Raw genomic sequence first — 19,730 nt, 5'->3', positions numbered from 1 at the left:
TGTTTTCACGCTCTGCTGCTACGCTCCAGTGCGCACTGTTGCTGTAATATGGTTTAAGGCTTAATTGCGAGCTAATGCAGTTGGACGATTAGAGCTGTTGCAATATTATTTGCTTATTAGTAAACTATAAATAGATGCTGCAGTAAAGTGTGGTTAGATGCCAGTGTAAGAATAAGGCGCTATATTAGCATTATACAAGTTGGTTTTATAGGAATGGTTAGTTTTGTTTTATCTAGTTTAGTTTAACCTTGTTTTTGTGTATCAGTAGTATATGAATAAATTGACAGCAAATGTTGTGATAATTTTCTATTTAGGTTAGCTTACAAACTGATATAAAGTTGTTATTCACCTGGCTTACCGGCTATCCTAATGCAAACATGTCAGCTAGTTATTTACCCTTGTTATAAAACATACAGCCTTGCATTGTAAAGCAACAGTTTAAGGTAAACAGCTTTAAACACGACAGACGACAATTGTTGTAGTTTGACTGTTATAAAAACCTTTTCATATTTGTATTTTTATCAATAATATGCACGTAATCAAATAGTAACATAATAAAAGAAACCTAAAGTTTAAAAGCATTTCCAACTTTGCAAATTTACAAAACTTATTTATAAACTATTCAATCGGTCAGTTCTAATCAAAGCAGACAAATAAAAGTTGAGTAACTCCTATTATTTATCAAAGCAATGTGGCTACCCTTCTAAAACCTATGTTAAAATCCGTGCAGGAAATACTATTGCCAGTATCGGGGTCAAAGGTCACTCGCTGTTTCCAAAACTTCATACTGTGCAGCGCCTTACAGCTGTTGGGTTGTTGGCCTTTAAAACCTGTTTCATAAAATATTTTTAATAAAATTGCATTACTTAGAACAGTGGTTTCCAACCTGGGGGTCGCCACGCCCAAGACGACAATTAAATACCAATCACTATTACGACTTACGAAAATGCCATTTAATTACCATAAAAAATAACTATAATGATATTAGTGAATGTTGTTGGCAGTGAATGTTCAAACAGTGAGCAGCCAGGAAGCAAGTTGCGAGATACACTACCTTTTAACAATGTAGACTTACTATTGAGTTCGCGGTATTAATCATGGGTAGCTTAGGGAAGTTCTTGTCAACTTGTTGGACTCTTTGGAAGGAGTCGTTAGTTACATTGGGTTGCTACAATCGGTCGCGCCATAAAAAAGGTTGGAAACCACTAATTTAGGACAACGTGCTTCAACGTAAATTCGTTTTTTTTTGTCAAATCTAATATAGGCTATAAACCGAAATTTTGAACACTTTGGCGACTTCTCCTTAAATGCATTAATGTTCGATTTTAGTTCTACCTTGCATGCAGGTGTGGCCGATATCAGCAGGTTTTCGAAGTTTAATTGTTTTTTGACGTAACTAGTGATTTCACCCCCAAATTTTAAGACGAAGTGTCTGTAGATTAACCGACAGTGTCCCATCTTTACTATAATATTAGTTTGATGAATGTATTGATTTTTAGAGTTTAGGAAATAAACATGGCAAACCACCAAATTGATTTTGTGTCGAAAGATGTTAAAAAACAGAGTTGTTCGTCACAAGAACATCAACCTATAAGTGAAGAGTTCGATTATGAAGAACAAAGGGACTTGGATCAACCTAATACTAGCAGATCGAAAAAGTTGTCAAGAAACAAACCTAAACTTTACCGCCAAGATAAAACAGAGGAATTACGATGCAACATTTGCGAAAAGTGTTTCCAAACCAAGCAAACGCTGGCTCTGCATTTGTCCAGGTTTCACTTCAAGAAACACAAATGCAAGGTTTGTGGAAAACTGTTTGGGATGACTAGCGAACTTACCAGTCACATGAGAATTCACACTGGGGAAAAACCTTTCAAGTGTAAACTTTGTGAAAAAAGTTTTCCATTTGTAAGTAATCTCACTAGACATGTAAGAAGTCACACTGGTGAAAAACCATATAAATGCAAAGTTTGTGACAAATCCTTTCGTCTGTGGAGTAGTTTAAATTCTCATAAAATAACCCACACAAAAGAAAAACCTTTCAGGTGTAAGTTGTGCGAAAAATTCTTCGGCACATTTGCAGGACTTCAAACACATGAAATAATTCACACTGGAGAAAAACCTTTTAAGTGCAAAAAATGTGGAAAATGTTTTGGTCGAGTTTGTGTACTTAAAGCACATGAACGGACTCACACTGGAGAAAAACCTTACGAATGCAAAGATTGTGGAAAATGTTTTAGTCAAACTGGTACACTAAAAGTACATGAACGAATCCACACTGGTGAGAAACCATATAAATGCGAATATTGTGGTAATTGTTTCACAACATCTAGTTATCTGACATATCATAAACGAATTCATACCGGAAACAAACCTTATAAATGTAAACTTTGTGAGAAATCTTTTGGGCGGCTTGATACTCTTAAAACTCATGAACGGACTCACACTGGAGAAAAACCATATGAGTGCAAAGATTGTGCAAAATGCTTTGTTGAACTTTCGGGACTTCATAAACACGAAAGAACTCATACTGGGGAAAAACCGTTCAAATGCAAAGTTTGTGAAAAAAGTTTTCGTTGGTTAAAAACTTTTAAGAAACATGAAAAAAGTCACAGTGAAAAGCAAGTCTGTTAAGATATTTAAACTGAACTAGAGGCAAACTACTTAAGAAGAACACAAGAAATTCAAATTGTAAACCAACAAAGCTTTTGTAAAAATTTACAATGAAAGTTAACAGTAGATGCTTTATACTTATGTGAAGTGACTTTAGTAGTCTAATATCAAACGTCAATAACTTCTGGCAAAATGTCTCTGCTGGGGACAAAGTCTAAGTATTGATTACTTCGGGTGGCATTGTTTTTTCTCACCTTGGTCTGCTTAAATATTTAGCATGCTAAACTTGCTTCCGTGCAAAATCTGACAAAGAAATATTCGTCAAGGTTGACTCAAACATTTAGCCATTAGGAAACGAAAAAAATTTTTTCGAATCTACTATATACATTTAAAACCTTGTACGGAACATGGAATTATTTTTATATGTTTAAACCAGTCGTTTTATGTTTTTTGTGTTAGTTTTGTGCTACTAGAAATGTATAGAGTATTTTGTTGTAAAACTCTTTCTTAAAAATGGCTTCGTTTCGTTAAATTAATAAAAAAATGGAAACCTAACAATAAATGGTACTTGGTCAAATGTTTTGTTGAATACTTTGTAGAAAATCAGTAAACAATTTATTTCGCGTCTGCTATAAAAGCTCATTTATCACAAAAAAATTACCAAAAAAAAAGGGTTTGTATTGAACATTAGCTACTTTCAAAAGACATTAAAGAATTTTTACTTTTTTAACAAAATTTAGTTTTTAAAGATTTTTCTTCATTATTGTCCAATGTACCCCTTGGGGAAACATGATTAGTTTTGGGGGTGCATGAAGGCTCGTTGTAATCATAGTCTGTAATTTAACATAAAACTGATTAAACCTTCTTTCGTTGTCGCGCTCTGCTGCTACGCTCCAGTGCGCACGGTTGCTAGTAATATAGCCTGAGGCTTTTGTGAGCAAACTTAGATCAAGTGATTGAGCGAGCTAATGCAGTTGAACGATGAGAGCTTTTATTCTTACACAAAAGTCTATATACTTGGCAGTGAATTACAGCTAGATGCAACAGTAAATTGTAGTTATCTAAAGCACTGAAAAAATATGAAGTTATTTCATTAACGCTATAACTAAGTTTTTTTTTTTGCATTAATACTAACCTTCTAAAAACACACAACGATCAAATGCAAAGGTGAATCACTGTTCGCGCAAACGAACGCGATAATTCCGCGAGGCGCTGCCTTGTTACGTCACAGCTCATCTGCGACTGTCTATTGTTGCGCGCTCCAGTTGAAACCCAAAACAATAAAATAAAAAGTAAAACTTTAAACTTCGCGACCAAGTAAATGTAGATTTACAAAGTAGAATCAGGGTTGAAAGTTGAATAAATTCTCACCAAAAGAATGAAAAGTTTTAAGAGATGCAAAACTTGGGGTTATCGTTCGATATCGTGAACTAATATGCAAATGAAATCTAAGTGTGAATACTTTAAGGGAGATGACAGTGAGGTATGTAAAAAAAATAATTTTTAATTGGAACGGCCTGCGAACTATTAACGTAATTTAAGCTGAATAGCAAGCAGCACAACGTAACTTGTTTATTTAGTTGTTTTGTCGCAAAAAAGAAACCCACGTCATCGTTAGCTAAAAGAACTCACTTGCATGACATATATTATCGCAATACAAATAATTTTCGCCACCAGTGCAATGTTTAGTATTCTACACTTCACATTACATTTTTTGTAGTTGATCTACGCTTCTATATCAGTTGTATTTTATTTAAAATATACACTATACATTTTCATGTAGCTCTTCACCCAGTTTTGTGCGGATCACGTTGTTTTTGTGTCTTTTTTATGCAGTTTAAAGTTTAATGGAAGAGTTGTTTAAGTCAGTGTTTCTTAATCAGGTGAATGGTTCACCCCAGGGTGAATAAAAATGTGCAGGGGTGAACCAAACCAAAAGGGGTGAATAAGGGTAAACCGTCAGAAGTGGATGACAGCTTGCGAGCAGGGCGGATATTCCTGGGTGTTAAACCTGATCAGTAAACAGGTGAGATTTACAAAACCAAATCAATAAGCATAAAATTGATTTTGTTTTTGGAAAACAAGGGGCGAATAAAATCTGGAGGATGGTAAAATTTTTTTTTTTTTTGGGTATTTTCTACTTTGCAGTCAGGTAACAAGGAATTATTAACTTTATTGGTGTTATTTTTTTCATCCTTTTGCTAGGTAATTGTGCACTTCTATTGCCTCAAAATGTAAAATTAACTTAATTCAATTAATCAACTCGTTACATATTTCTCGATATAAAAATTGCGTCTTAATCCTATCTTAACCAAGCTGAGCTTTTAAAAGATAAACGCAATTTATGTTTTTTAGCTTATTTGTTGGTTTCTGGGCAGCTCTACAGCTGTTTGTTCAATGACCCTAAATACCAAATAAATGTCATTATATCAAGTAATGTTCGAACTATTTTTTGTGCTTAACAAGCCTTCTTTTAAATTAGACAAATCCATTGCTCATTTGCAGCTTGGTCAATCGAGAACAGCATGTTGTCGAAGTTCAATTCTTTTGTGGACACTCTATGTTGTTACAGCTTTATTTTATCTAATTCAGTTTGTTACCACCCATACTTTAGCACGTCATCTAAGAATGAAACGACCTGTGAAAAAAGCAATAGCACCTTAGATGACAATTTTGCAGACGGTTCCGATAAAGAATGGCAATTTTGCGAAACAGGTGTGACGACTAACGTCCAAATTTATACACTCAGTAATTTATAATAAAATTTTCCAATCCTAGATAAAAAAACATGAGCACACGCAAATCATTGCATCATCATTGGAGCATAATGGTTGGAGGTTGTAGTTAGACGTAATAAGAATATCAAAGCCCATACAGAAGTAGATGTTGAAAATGAATAAAGAGTTATTCGAAACGTTCAAAATGCTCCCTACTTCTGTATGGGCTTTGATATCCTTATTACGTCTTACATCATCAGATAATACATAATATATAGCTCAAGATGCTAAAGCTTCTTGAACCTAAATCCATGTAACCCCCAATTGTTTAAAACGAAATGCTGGTTGATTAAATGACAAGTTTCTATCTTCACCACAGCATTAGTTGATTAAATAATAATTTGATGTGTTGAACTTCAGCGTTTAAGAAAGAAAATATGTCAAACTACAAGATTGAGCTGGTGTCGAAAAATGTGAAAAATTACAGCGATGATGGATTTTCTGATGATTCTGTTGCCACGGTTACAGATTGGTCATCACAAGAACATCAACCTGTAAGTGAAGATTCCGATTGTGAAAAAACAAGTGACTTGGATCAAATGAATACTTCTAAGAAGGATATAATTAAGGACAATAATCCAACAAACAAAAAGAAACTTTCCCGTGAAGATCAAAAAGATGAATTACGATGTCAAATTTGCGAAAAGTTTTACCAAACCAAAAAAGCGTTGGCTCTGCATGTGTCCGGAGTTCACTTCAAGAAACACAAATGCAAGGTTTGCGGAAAGCTATCGGAATCAAATTCTAAACTTGAAAACCACATGAGAATTCACACTGCAGAAAAACATTTCAAGTGCAAAGAATGTGGAAAATGCTTTGGTCGAGTTTGTGAACTTAAAACTCATGAACGGATTCATAATGGAGAAAAACCTTACGAGTGCAAAGATTGTGGTAAATGTTTCACTCAATCAAGTGGTCTAAAAATACATGAACGAATTCACACTGGAGAAAAACCTTATAAATGTAAAGAATGTGGAAAATGTTTTGGCCATACACGAGGTCTTAATAAACATACACGAATTCACACTGGAGAAAAGCCTTATAAATGCAAAGTTTGTGAAAAATGTTTTACCCAGTGGAACAATTTAAAATCACATGAACGGATTCATACTGAACAAAAACCATACAAATGCAAATATTGTGGAAATGGTTTTAAAACATCTAGCTGTCGAAAATTTCATGAACGAATTCACACTGGAGAAAAGCCTTATAAATGCAAATTTAGTGAAAAATGTTTTACCCAGTGGAACAATTTAAAATCACATGAACAAATTCACACTGGAGTACCTTTCAAATGCAAAGTTTGTGGAAAAAGTTTTCGTTGGTTAAAAACGTTTAGAAAACATGAAAAAATTCACACTGAAGAGCAAGTCTGTTAACATATTTAAACTGTTACAGAGACCAATCTACTTTCAGAAGGCATTAATATATTTTAAATGCAAAACAAATCGAAGGTTTACTTAATGTATAAGAAATCTATTTAAAAGGCAGGACAATAGTTTATATTCTGTTCTACAAAGAACTGTTGTGCAAAACCGGGCTGCGGAGAAAATAAGCTATTCTTTTATTCTTTTTTTTTTTTTTTTAACTAACCCTATTCCGACTCCGGTTAAATGTGCGATTTTATCGAGTCCCGAGTCCGGCTCAGACTCTACAGCCTGTATTTCCCCCATTAACGTAACTAAAATAACGTGGACATACAGCAATCCCTTCATAGCGTCATATAATTAATCCACTAACAACACATGTTTGGAGAATATCCACCATATTCCATTCCACTTTGCAATTTACAGCTGGTGGCCTTATTAGTTTTAACATTTGGATCCGCGCATGTGTCTTACTCGAAACTACAAATGTATATTATTTATATGACTGTTTGCCTCATTCTTGTACGTTGATAATATTTGCATGTTTGATCTGCAGAGTATTCACAAAAGTTTGGTTGATGCCACATAATATAAAATATTAAAACAAAAAACTACTTTATAACAAATAGTTTTTTTTTTATATTTCGCTGTGCTACTTTAAATGTATTGTGTCTCGTGGTATAACCGATTACCGGTAGCCTTCCTGAATGTTGATATCTTCGTTTCTTTGAACTAATAAACTAATAGAACACTCAAAAAAAAACTTATTTGGTCAAATATTTTTTTGTATAGTTTTTTTTTTTTTTTGTTTTTTTTGTTTTTTTTCCAACCGAAATTGTCGATCGAAGATACAAGCAAGGCAGGCTAGAAAAACAGCTAGTCTGTGATGTAACTCAGGAAACCCCAAACCGGCACCGTCGCTCTACCACAGGGATTCCCAATCTTTTTTCGATCTCGTATCACTTGGGATGCTCTGTACTGCCACGCGTACCACTTCTGGCAGAAAACCAATTTGATCGAATCATAGTTTTAGCTTACAACTAGTAATATTCAACGCTATTTGTAGCTTAAGCTGTAAAACAGTTCATTATATCTATCAAGAGCAATCATTTTACATAATTAACGCTCACTGTCCACAGCGTTGTACGCTTTACAAGCAACTGCGCTTCTTCCTTGTCGGCAATTGACATGACCTGTATTTTGAAGATCACATTGTTTCGAAACAACAGGAATAGTTAAGTACCGCAACAACAAGAATGGGTTTGGGGGAAGGTTTTTTATGTAAACGAAACAAAACCAGACAAACAAAATATAAAGTTGGGAATCCAGGGTTTTGTTACAAAAACGGAAGCTACTCGCGTACCACCTGAAAAACCTTCGCCTAACACTAGTGGTACGCGTTCTACAGGTTGGGAACCCCTGCTCTACCAACTAAAGTACATCGGTCAGAATGAAGCAAATCGAGAAAAAACCATAGCCCCGTTGCCTGCTACATCATGTTCGTAAAACTAGTCTGTGGTGAGGTTCGAACTCACGACCTCGGCCATATCGGGACCATTGCTCTAACAACTGAGCTACGCAGGCAAGCTAGGGACATAAGTCAATGCTTGCTTCATGGTTTGGTGTAGCAAGGGGGCTACTTTATTTGAGTTGGAGCCATACATTGTGCCAATTGTGTATGAAAATTTTAACGAACGAATAGTTTTCCTTAATAAACATTTATTATCATAGTTAAAAACATTTTGGCATTATTTTGGGAACAATTTCCTTTAAACGAAGCTTGTATGCGCACTGTTTAACATAAAATTCACTTGTTTTCACAAGAGCAGAAAGTCTAGTGTAGTGAATAAAGTATGCCCGGATGAGTCAACTATGAAGAAATTATTAGGAGTTATTTTGCATGCAATACCCTATGTTGCCTGAACTTATGTCTTTACACAATGATTTATTTACAAACTTAGCAAGTCCAATCAAACAAGAATAAAATAAATAACTATATAAAGAGTAAAGAATTCTTATTTCCTCAAATAATAATATGAAGTGTATAATTAATCAATACTCGTAACTTCAGTTTGCACATAACACCTAAATCATATGAAACCTTTTTAACATTATTCAATGAGCATCCATCACTTTATATTTTACTTTACTTTTCTGACTGATTTATCTTATAATGTAAACCACTCGCAAGAAATTTATAACTATTTGTTGGTAAATGAACAAAATAAACTTAAAATAGTTGTAAAATCATCAATTGGCCTAAACATTAACAATAGGTTTAGATAATGGGATGGTTTCCACCACTAGAGGCGTTGCGTGAGTCAGATGAACAGTTGTGAGCGCCTATCTTTTACAATGGTTATTCGTTGTTTTCAATTACGTGTTTTCGCGCTTTGTTTTTGTAGAATCTATTGTGAAGCTAATTATTCGTTTTAAGTTAAGTTTAATTAATATATATAATCATTTTTATTCGCAATTTCGTCAAATACTGGTAGCGAGAAGTTGTTAAACATGTACTGTTACAACTTTAATTTTGTACTTAAAATAGGGTTTCGGTTAAAACCAGGAAGCATTTGTGTCAACTTTAAATTATAAATAAAATGTAATTAGAATATTTAAGGCCAACTAGTTGCGAACAAAGCTGAAATAAGCATTTTATGAGGAAATATTTTAGTTTTTTGTGGTACTGCTGTTTTTTAACCTATACACTGTCAGAACGGTGTTTAAATTTAAACACCAAAACGGTCTAAGCACGTTTAAATTCTAAACACTTAAACACCTAATTTAAACACCTTTGTGTTTAATTTGAATTTTGATGTTTAAATTCTAAACACCTGAACGATTTTATGCTAAACACCTGATATTTTGACGTGTTTAACAACGAATATTGGGATATTTTAAGCACAATTAACGATTTTAAACATGTTGACGATTAAACACTTGATATTTTAACACGTTGATTGTTAGACGTGTTTAATTCGATGCATTCTTGCAAAGTTATAGCTTAAGCCATTTATGTTGATGTGATGATACGTTGTTGAGAGAGGTATTGTTATTTTAAAGCACTGAACGGTTGTTTTATGTGCGATTGCGTCTATCGATTTCGTCAAATATTTAACAAGTTAGCATATATGGCCGTGACAGATCACAATAAACAAACTGACTTAAGTCATGGTTTCCTAACTTAACATCTGTTCGGCCTATTTGGCATTATTTTATTTTTGTAAATGTGGAAATAATAATATACGGGTTAGTGTGCTCAACGTGTCATTAAATCCAATATTTGATTTCATTAATGTAGCTTGCCTATAGCTTTGTACCAAACTACAAAGCGAGGCTGTGCGGTCTTGTGCCGCCATGACCTACTTAAATTGCGCCAGCAATAAAAAAACGCGCGATGAAAACAATCTACGGCACGGATTTATTCTAGGGAAAGCTGTATCGCAATGAAGCTTATATATTTTTCAAGATCTGATTTGACATATGACGAACAGTAAGTATTCTTTATTAAGTGTTCGATTTACGATATATTTTAACTAACTATAGTAATTATGTTTTGTTTTAATACAATTTTCTGTGTACATATAAATTTCATTCAATAAATAAAGTCATAGTTAATTTGAAATTGATTCGGTCCGTTGAACAACGCACTGGCCTGTGACGAACGCGGGATATTGAAACCTCAAACAGAGAAAATGCTTAGAACTTTTACAAGTTATACACTACTGTTAAAGCCGGTTTTGCGTATATATGGCTTTCGAGTTACTAACATTTATGTTAAACAAATACTAATGTGTATACTGGTGACATATATACTTTAATATACTTTTGATAAATGTGTAGTAATAATGTTTTATTAGCTGTGCAAGACTGTCAGGTTGAGAATCTGAAATGTATGTTACAAAAGCCGGCGCTGGTCTAGAATCCTACCACAGTTCTAAAATCAACGCACAAAATTTGAGTTAGCATGCGGGTTAGCGTTTGGGTGTGGGTGAGTCAAGTATTATTATATTCCTAATTTAATATTAATACTTGACCCACCTTAACCCAAACGCTAACCTGTACCCTAACCCAAATGGTGTTTCGTTGTGGTAGGATTCTAGACCAGCGCCCAAAAGCCTTGTCTTGGAAAATGAAGTGACTGAATTGGGTTTTTTTGTTTCAGAATTATAGGTATTTCATTCATATATCCAAAAGCAATGAAAGTTGTAAAATACTATTTCATGATGATTCGTGGCTTTACACTTTGTACACATTAAAGAATTAACTTCGATGAAACATTTAAGGTTTGTATGCTTTTAAATAGAAATTTAATTTTTCTGTTAAACAATCAAGTATGCTTTTAACAATTTATTATTATTAAAGATACTTAATTACACTGCTTTGTTTCAGGGAAATCAATGACAGCAAACAAATTGCTCTTTTCGACTTCAAAAACAACTTCACGGACGATCACTAAGGTTAAAATGTAATTACATTTTACTTACATGTTTTACATGAAAATAATTTATTCGCATTTGGCTTTTATTTCATATGTAGCGGCCAGCGAGGAAAACTATTGCCTTTCGCAATTGGCTAATATATAAGTTTTTGCTTAGAACCTTTCATCATAGAATATCTAAAAAAATATGTTACATATTGTTCCAGCAGTAAAATTTAATCTGTAGTATTTTGGAATGCTACTGGCCCTTTAATAAATTATATAGTTTACATAATTTTATTTATTTCCAGCAATTTTAACTGCAAAGTGCAAGATGGGAAAATAAAAGTCTGTGACAAAGTGCAAGTGGAAATCAACAAAAGAATATGGATCACAAGGTAAACAAACTCAATTTTTTTTAAATTTGTGGAAAATACATTTAATTTATATGTGTTGTGTATAGTGTCTGGTCTGAATGTCCCAGTAATGGGCAACTTTTGGGGGTTAAATTGTGTATTACTAGTTTAAGCACAAATTTTAATAGCACATAATGGCCAATACAATAATCTGGCACACATATTAACTTTTTGTATGAAATAATGATTTAATTTGTTTTCAAAGTAGGGTGAACCTTTTTTTAAATTTTAGTCGGTTATGAAGATATCAATTACAATTAAAATGAACTTGTTTCGCAATCATTGCACGGTCATTCAGTTACAGCAGGGGCGGGAGCAACATATGGGATTTTAAGCGGCCCGTAGACAGTTTTTGGCCTTAAATGATCAACATTTCGCAACTAAAATCATTATACTTATGATGATTTTAGTAGCGAAATAATGTTATCTTATAACTTCAAAATCCAAACAAACTGATTTTCGGTTTACTAAGTTCTGCACTTAGTTTATTCTTCGGGAAGCAATCAGTATGTTTAATGTGCAATGAAAGTGTGGCCGTGATTAAAGAGTACAACATTAGCCGCCATTATGCGACAAAACATGCAAGATTTAGCAGTACTTAATCCGGCCCGCCAAGTACTTCATTTTTCCATATCTGACCCGCAAACCGGAGAAGTTGCCCGCCCTTGAGTTACAGTGTAACATAAATAATTATTATACATTTCCTAATGCTACAAATTAGTACATGTCTTAATAATATGTTTTGTGGTGATTAGTGACAGACTAAAACATGTTTTTATGACATTACATGTAATGGTTCTGGATGGTAACTTGAAAATTTTACTATGTTAGGCAAATAAAAAAAAAGTTGTTCAGTGACAGTACATAATTTAATTATTGCAGTATATTACATTGATCTAAATTTTATTTTTTAGGCAGCCATGCTCAACTCGTCAAGAAAAGCTCTTCAAGGCCTTTATTGGGCAAACCTTTGTACATCACAGCAGCATTTCTGCATTTGTATATTAGTGGATGGAATGGCTGTTAAATTAGACTTAGCGAAAGAACAACACTTTTGAACAAATTGTTAAGTTATATTTCATTGATATTCAAGCTCGTTAATATGCACAGGATTTAAGTTATCAATTAACTTTAAGTTGCTCTGTGTTTATATGTTTTTAAACCACCTACTTAAGGCCCCACCTTAAAATTTGCCAAGCATAGCAATTATAAATTTTATAAAAAAGGGTTCAACTTTGTAAAATATATTCTTTATCTGTTTTTTACTTTTATCACATACGCAATTTTGTTTGCATAAACACCTTCATTGTATTTAACAAGCGATATTTATACTATAACTCAATATGATTTTAAACAACCCACTAAAGACCCCACATGAAAATTTGCCAAGTATAGAAATTATAAATATTAAAAAATATATATCTTTTTTGTTGTTTTTATTTACTTTTTTATTTTTTGTTGCATATATATTTTCGTTTGAATTAACACTTTCATTGTATCCATTTCCAACATGTTATTTTGTGTATTATGTAAGTTTTCCGTTATCCTACTTCTTTTCCTTTTTAATATAAGCACTTCAATTTTTAATGTATAGTTTTCTTTTCCAAGTTTTACATTTTTTTAAACTTTCACTGTGTTTAGCTTTTTGTGTTGTTTTTCACCTTTTTCGCGCAATAAAATGGTTTACCCAATGAAATTTTTGTGGAATTGATTTGGAAACACTGAATACTAGCCCTAAACACCTGACCGAATAAACGGCAAAACATCTAAACACCTGAAATTTAAACATGTTTAATTTTAAACGTGCTGACATTTCGCCCCTTTCAGGTGTTTAATTTTGGTGTTTAATCGAATGACAGTGTACCTTTGCATTTTGCAAGTTGTTTCATTCACACTTTTTAACAGTCATTTTTAATTCGAAAATATATCTTCTGTATAGTATTCTAAAGGACATTGTATTGCTTGTGCATTAACTTAAAAGTTTCACCAGATATTTATTTTGTGCTCAACATTAATTTATAACCTTTTAATACAAGATACCCTCACATCTTAGGAAAATATTCGAGTGATCCACATCCTTTTAAAACAACTAACTATTTATACTGTTATGAAATAGGTGTAATTTTGTAAATGTTATCTTATTATAGCCTTTCTTACAAGTGACCCCATATGGTTTCACAAAAGTTGAATAAATATAGCCTGGAGCCCTAGAGTAGACACTATCATGCAAGCTTGTGCATTTGGCTGAAATATCAGGCATTTTAGCTACAGAACTGAAATCTTACATCTTGACAAAGAAACCGTATATTTGTGGAAGAACGCCAGGACAATGAAAGAAGTTTGTCGGTTTCCAATGTTACAAACAAGTCACAACTACAATAAATCTTGTCATTCTTCAAATAGTAGTCAAATCTCTAGAATAATATTGTATTGATTTTAGTATGAAATTTAGTAGAATGTTTTTTACTTGTGGTTTTGGGTACTTCTGGTTTGCAAAGCATCAATTTAATTCGCGGCGTTTAGATCAACTGCATAATTTTGTTTCACTTCGTATCATACAAAAAATAAATGCATATTATGAAGTTTAATAAAACAAGCAAAACTGTTGACTTTTTGTTAGGTGTGAACTGTAGTATATAACATCAAGAACATGATTAAAAGTGTTATTTTAATGCAGGCTTGTTTGAATCTTCCCTCATAGCAATTATATTTCCAGATTTGTCTGTTTTGATTCCAAATCTATAAGAAAGGTATAAATCATTTTTATAAGATAATGCTTATTATTTATTTCAACTAAATCAAACACTGTTAAAGAATCCCACAACTTAATAAAAACTGCATATAACAAACTAATTCAATCAGCGAGCACTAGAGGTAGAAAATAAACTTTTACCTGTTAGATCACTTGGAGAGCAGCATCTGCTTAAATTGTATTCCAGTACCAGTTTCTTTAGTTCCATAAATTGTTAACCCAGGGAGAGAATGCATAGCAGGTTTAATATTACCAAACAAGTATTTTCTAGAAGTTTACACAAATTTTTTTTATTCCACATTTTGTTGATTTTCGGTATGATATAAAGTAAAGTAACATGCAAAACTTAATATAATATACCAACACAATAATAAATCCAAGGAATTTTAAAACTGGTTTATTTAGAAACGTAACAATCACTTTATTACGTAATATCGTTGTGAGATCTGCATTTTTATTTCAGTTTATTTGTCTTAGTTTAGGAAAGTGTTTGGTTAAGAAAGTTTGTTTTGCTATAATTGACTAACTTTGCTGAATATGACATTACCTATAAGCTATTAGCTATTAGCTATAGTCTAGTAAACTGAATATGTCCTTGAAACTATTGATATATTGCCGGTATGAAGCTTTGTAATGTTTAGTTTGTAGAAAGTTTTAGACTGTGTTAACCGGCGGCCATTTTATTGCGATACAGCAGGTAACAACAAAGTAAAACCTAACGTACTTTTTGTGTGGAACGTAAACAGAAGTTTTAATAACAGACATTGCGTAAATATGGATGATTTTTATTACTGCGTTCTGTGATAATTACCTACCTAGGTTTGAACAGATCATAGTTGGTGTTTATTTGTGTAAATTATAGAATTCGTTGAATTTTACTGCAACCCTTACTTGCTAGAGGAGAATTAAGCCGAGCGTCTTTCACTCGTCTGTTTATATATCAAGCTGCTACTCGCCCATTTTAATCCGTTAGGTGTCGCAGCAGGTCAATGACGTCAGTTGCAATGGTGTCGTTGCATTGGAAGGTAATTTATAATATATGGTGTTTGTACTCACTTGCAGATATGCCGCCCAATTTTTCATTAATTATTAAATAAAAGTGTGTGAGTCATTTGTCTAAACTGATCTTATTTTACACAAAAGACAAAATCAAAAAATAGTCTTGGAATGCAATAAGTCATGTCTTTAGATCAAGACATTACCAAATTATCTCTTATTCCACTAACCAGGGGTTGCCAACTTGTGGCACGCGAGTAGCTTATGTTTTTTCACAAAAACCTGGATTTACAACTTTATATTTTGTGTATTTAGTTTTGTTTACAAAAAAGATCTGAAGCCAATTCATTGTTACGTAACTATTCCTGTTGTTCCTACCATTACGATCTTCAAATCCAGGTCATGTCAATTGTCAACAAGGAGTACGGTTGCTTTGTAAAGCCGTACAACGCTGTGGGACAGTTTGCGTTAATTATGGCAAATGTTGTAACCCGCCGATGTAAATAACCTCTGATAGTAATCATGCGCTATAGCAGGGGTTGCAACCAGTCAGATACCAAGAGCCTCATTTGTTACTTGGTTAACTGCTAAGAACCACACGTTACACGCATGGAACGAAATGAATCGCCTATCGCTACTCCATCATATTCACTCCCACAAAGTATACATACAATGGCCTTAGGAAAACAGTCGGAGTCGAAACCGACAATAATCCATAACTTAACCAAAGGAAATCGAAACATTCTAAAAACTCAAAGTTGCAACATGAAGGTAAGAGCCGCACATAACTGGGTGAAGAGCCGCGTGCTGGCCACCCCGATATATAGAGAGTCTCAAGGACCTTTATTGATTTAACGACCATCAGGTGGCAGTCTTACGACTGAAGAAAACCTTTTATCGCGACACTCAAGGACCTTAAATACTTCCCTAACATTAGCCATCACCCTAAACCCACACCCAGTGGTTCTCAACATTTTATAAGTCGTAACCTCCTTCCATTAACTTTTAACACAGTTTTTTACATAGCATTAAAAAAACTCAACATTTGCGTTTAACTGGATAATAATTCAAATACGCTTGTGCTCCCATGAATACTGCTTCGTATTTTGCTTTTTGCCGCGTTGAGTTTTTGACACTTGCTGTTACAAATTTTGAAATTACGGTGACTAAGAATGTTTGTGTTTTAATTTCACAAGAAACCTATTAAAAATAACATACAAGACTTACGTACGTACAGTGCTGTGATATTTGCCATTCATTGGCATTTAACGAAAACATTAGCATCACGTTATATTTTACCAGGCTGAAAAGGTTATTTGATATGATCCGTTTTAAATTTAAAATTGCGTTAATCAACAAAGCTTGTGCTTTAATTTACAAGAAATCTGTTAACAAATATGTAAAAGGCCTACGCATTAGTCGATACGTATGTACAGTGCTGTGCTTTTCCATTCGTTGGCATTTCAACGAAAACATTAACATCACGTTTTAATTTACCGCGTTGGAAAGGTTATTCGGTTGAAAAGGTTGTTCGCTTTTATTAATTTGGAAATTGCGTTGAATAATAGGCTAATAATGGTGATTTATTTCCCAAGAAATCTGTTAACAAATATGTAAAAGGTCTACGCATTAGTCAATACGTATGCACAGTGCTGTGCTTTTCCATTCGTTGGCATTTAGAGTCACTTCTCGGTAAAGTAAAGGCCTCACGATACGACAGGTAGTGACGCAATACATCGCAGACGCCGAATATAGAAACGCTGAGCTGATACAATGTACAGCGATGATTGTGCACACTACATTTTATTTACAACGACCGGTTCAATAAACAAAAATCACAATGCATTACATCTTTGCATTAAACGTTATTTTACTCCAGTTTATAAAACATAAATTGCAAATATTTCAAACTTATTTCAATTTAGAGAACACTACAATTACTAAAAGAAAATTAAAAAAATGCCTGAAATAAATAAATATCCATTGAATGTAATTAGAGAAACTATTAAGTGCGATATTACTTTCAAATGTCACGTTTTTATATGGGGGTTAAACAAAAAATGTATATACGGCAAGCAAAAGACTCAAAAGTTTTCAAATCTACGTATAAAAACAAAATTCGATAAAATAAAATAACAAATTCACATTCTAGAGAAAGTTTTTTTTTAATTTCGAATTGCGGTTCGTAAAAATATTCATCAATATTATGTCTAATAGTGGTTTTGTGAAAAAAATGCTTAATAGTTCAAAGTTATCTTCTGGTAGTTTTAGTTTCGATATGTCACGTTTGCTGTAGAGTTTTGGGGTAAATATTGTGTTATAGGCAAAATTTGCTTGACACAACATTATTAAATAATCAAGGTTTAGATTGGAAACCCAAACAACGACCTACAGCCGATCACCAAACGAATGAAAGCACAATAACACAAGCAAAGAAAACGATGTTTAACCATAAAGTAAGGTTTATCCAAGTGGAAAAATGCAATTAGAATTACACACAAAATAGTAAAAAGTCAACCATTAAAATAAACACAATAATGTGGATTAATATGCATGAAAATCATAATCACGTGTTTAAATGCTTGTTTAAGTTGATTTTAGTTTTGTCTGGTAATAATTCATCAGGAACCAAACAAAACGATAACGCTGTCAAAAATAAAGTGAAGTTTCCGAAATAAAACGCGTAATTCGGCTATAAAATAAAGATGTGGGAAATGTTTTTGCTACTTGAAATTTATACCTCAAATGATTGTTTTTTTTTGACAAAATCAAAAACGTTTTCGATTTGTAAACAAATTTGGTAAACAGAGTTACAAATCCATTTTCTAATAATTTTTGTTTTTTTGGATTTTGGATAAATTTTATCCGCCCTTGTGTGTTTATTCGCCTGCCGGCCGCTGAATTGCATAACGTTTATGAAGCCACATTTACTAAATGTAAAAATATGTTCATTACAAAAATAATTGTCATTTCATTGTCGGTTATTTATGGGGAGAGTTAAGTATTTGTAGACTGGGTTCCAGTGTTTTGTGCCGCGTTGGGACGATTCGGCCCCACAGGAACGGGGGGCTGTGGGCGGTTTTGACAGCACTTCAGTTTCTTGACGATCACGCTGTTTCGGATGCAATAGACAATGAAGATTGCAATTCCTTGCAGCCCGTTGATTGACGTGTGGATATACGTCAGCACAAGTGACGTCACTGCATTTCCGAGACCTGTCGCAACAATAAGGCGGCTGCTTATACAGGATGTTGCGTTGTCGATATGTGGATGGTTTTTCCATAACACTATAAGCAACACTAATCACAAATAAGCATGCAAAATCATGGTATATAAATATATAATATAGCTTTATACAAAAGGACAAAATTATGTTATATAAATGTGCAAATCACTTTATACAGACGTTTAAAAACCACTTTATACAAACATGCAAAATCACTTTATACAAACGTCTAAAAATCACTTTGTACCTGTGAAGAATCCAAGACCCCAGCTCGATCCGAGAACTAGCATGACGAAAAAGAAGGAAGAAATAAATTTCTTTGCATTTTCCATCTCTTCTCCTTGTCTCCGCTCCTCCCTTCCCCTGAATGGGAGCGCTGCATAAGCGGCGATGAGAGATGCCAAGAAGTTCACCAGCAGAACAATACCGAGCGGGGCAGTCACCGAGAGAATGTACACCAATGTACCGGGATCCAACCAGCATCTGGCGTATTTAAGCATTCCCTGTAAATTGGAATATTACAGTTTAAAGGCTTAAAAATTGAACACCAGTTTATATTGATTTGGAGTAATTAATCTAATTAAACCTACGCACAATTTAAAGTCACCATAAATGCTTATACAGCTTTCTGCAATTTAATTTTCTTGGTTCCTTACCTGTTGATATTGGTGGCATTTTTCGTAGTGGGTGCTTGGCTTTATGTAGTCTCCCGAATACAGCAGACCGACGGCGAGCGCCGAGCCAACTATCAGGGCTGGAACGAACCATCCCAGCGCCAAGAACGCTCTGTTTCTCTTCTCGGGGTCTTGGGCGCGAAAGCTTGCTGGAAACTTGAAAGCCATTATCATCCGGATTCCATCGAACATGAACCAGTTGCCTATAGGATAATAAAATGTATGGTGTTTTAGGTGTTTGCTTCTTAGTTATTGATTAAAATAATGATATTTTCATGCTTTATTTCATGTCATATGACAAGATAACCACCGAAAAAAATATTAAGAAGGAACGTTAATCTTTCGTTGTAGATAAGTCCGCAAAATGATTTTTTACACAAGCATTAATTACCTGTAGCAAGAAGGAAGTAGTGAATGACGGCCGTTAGAATGATGCACATGGTGTCGTTGTTTACAGCGGCATCATGAACCAGATTGGCCACATGCAAC

At 33.7% G+C, this 19,730-nt stretch overlaps 1 protein-coding gene across 1 annotated transcript; it reads left to right on the top strand.

Annotated features, from left to right (window-relative positions):
- Positions 1–1,800: 1,800 nt before the first annotated feature.
- Positions 1,801–6,769, top strand: LOC146166405 (uncharacterized). Its single transcript, XM_083392355.1, has 2 exons — positions 1,801–2,556; positions 6,107–6,769. Exons 1-2 carry the CDS (start codon positions 1,822–1,824, stop codon positions 6,767–6,769), a joined length of 1,398 nt encoding a protein of 465 aa, XP_083248481.1. The 5' UTR covers positions 1,801–1,821.
- The last annotated feature ends 12,961 nt before the right edge of the window (positions 6,770–19,730 follow it).

This window comes from Ascidiella aspersa, chromosome 1 (genome assembly GCF_963924565.1).
Source record: "Ascidiella aspersa chromosome 1, kaAscAspe10.2, whole genome shotgun sequence".
Taxonomy (NCBI): Eukaryota; Metazoa; Chordata; class Ascidiacea; order Phlebobranchia; family Ascidiidae; genus Ascidiella; species Ascidiella aspersa.
The sequence above is the reverse complement of the archived record's forward strand: the minus strand, read 5'-3'. Positions and strand labels throughout refer to the sequence as shown.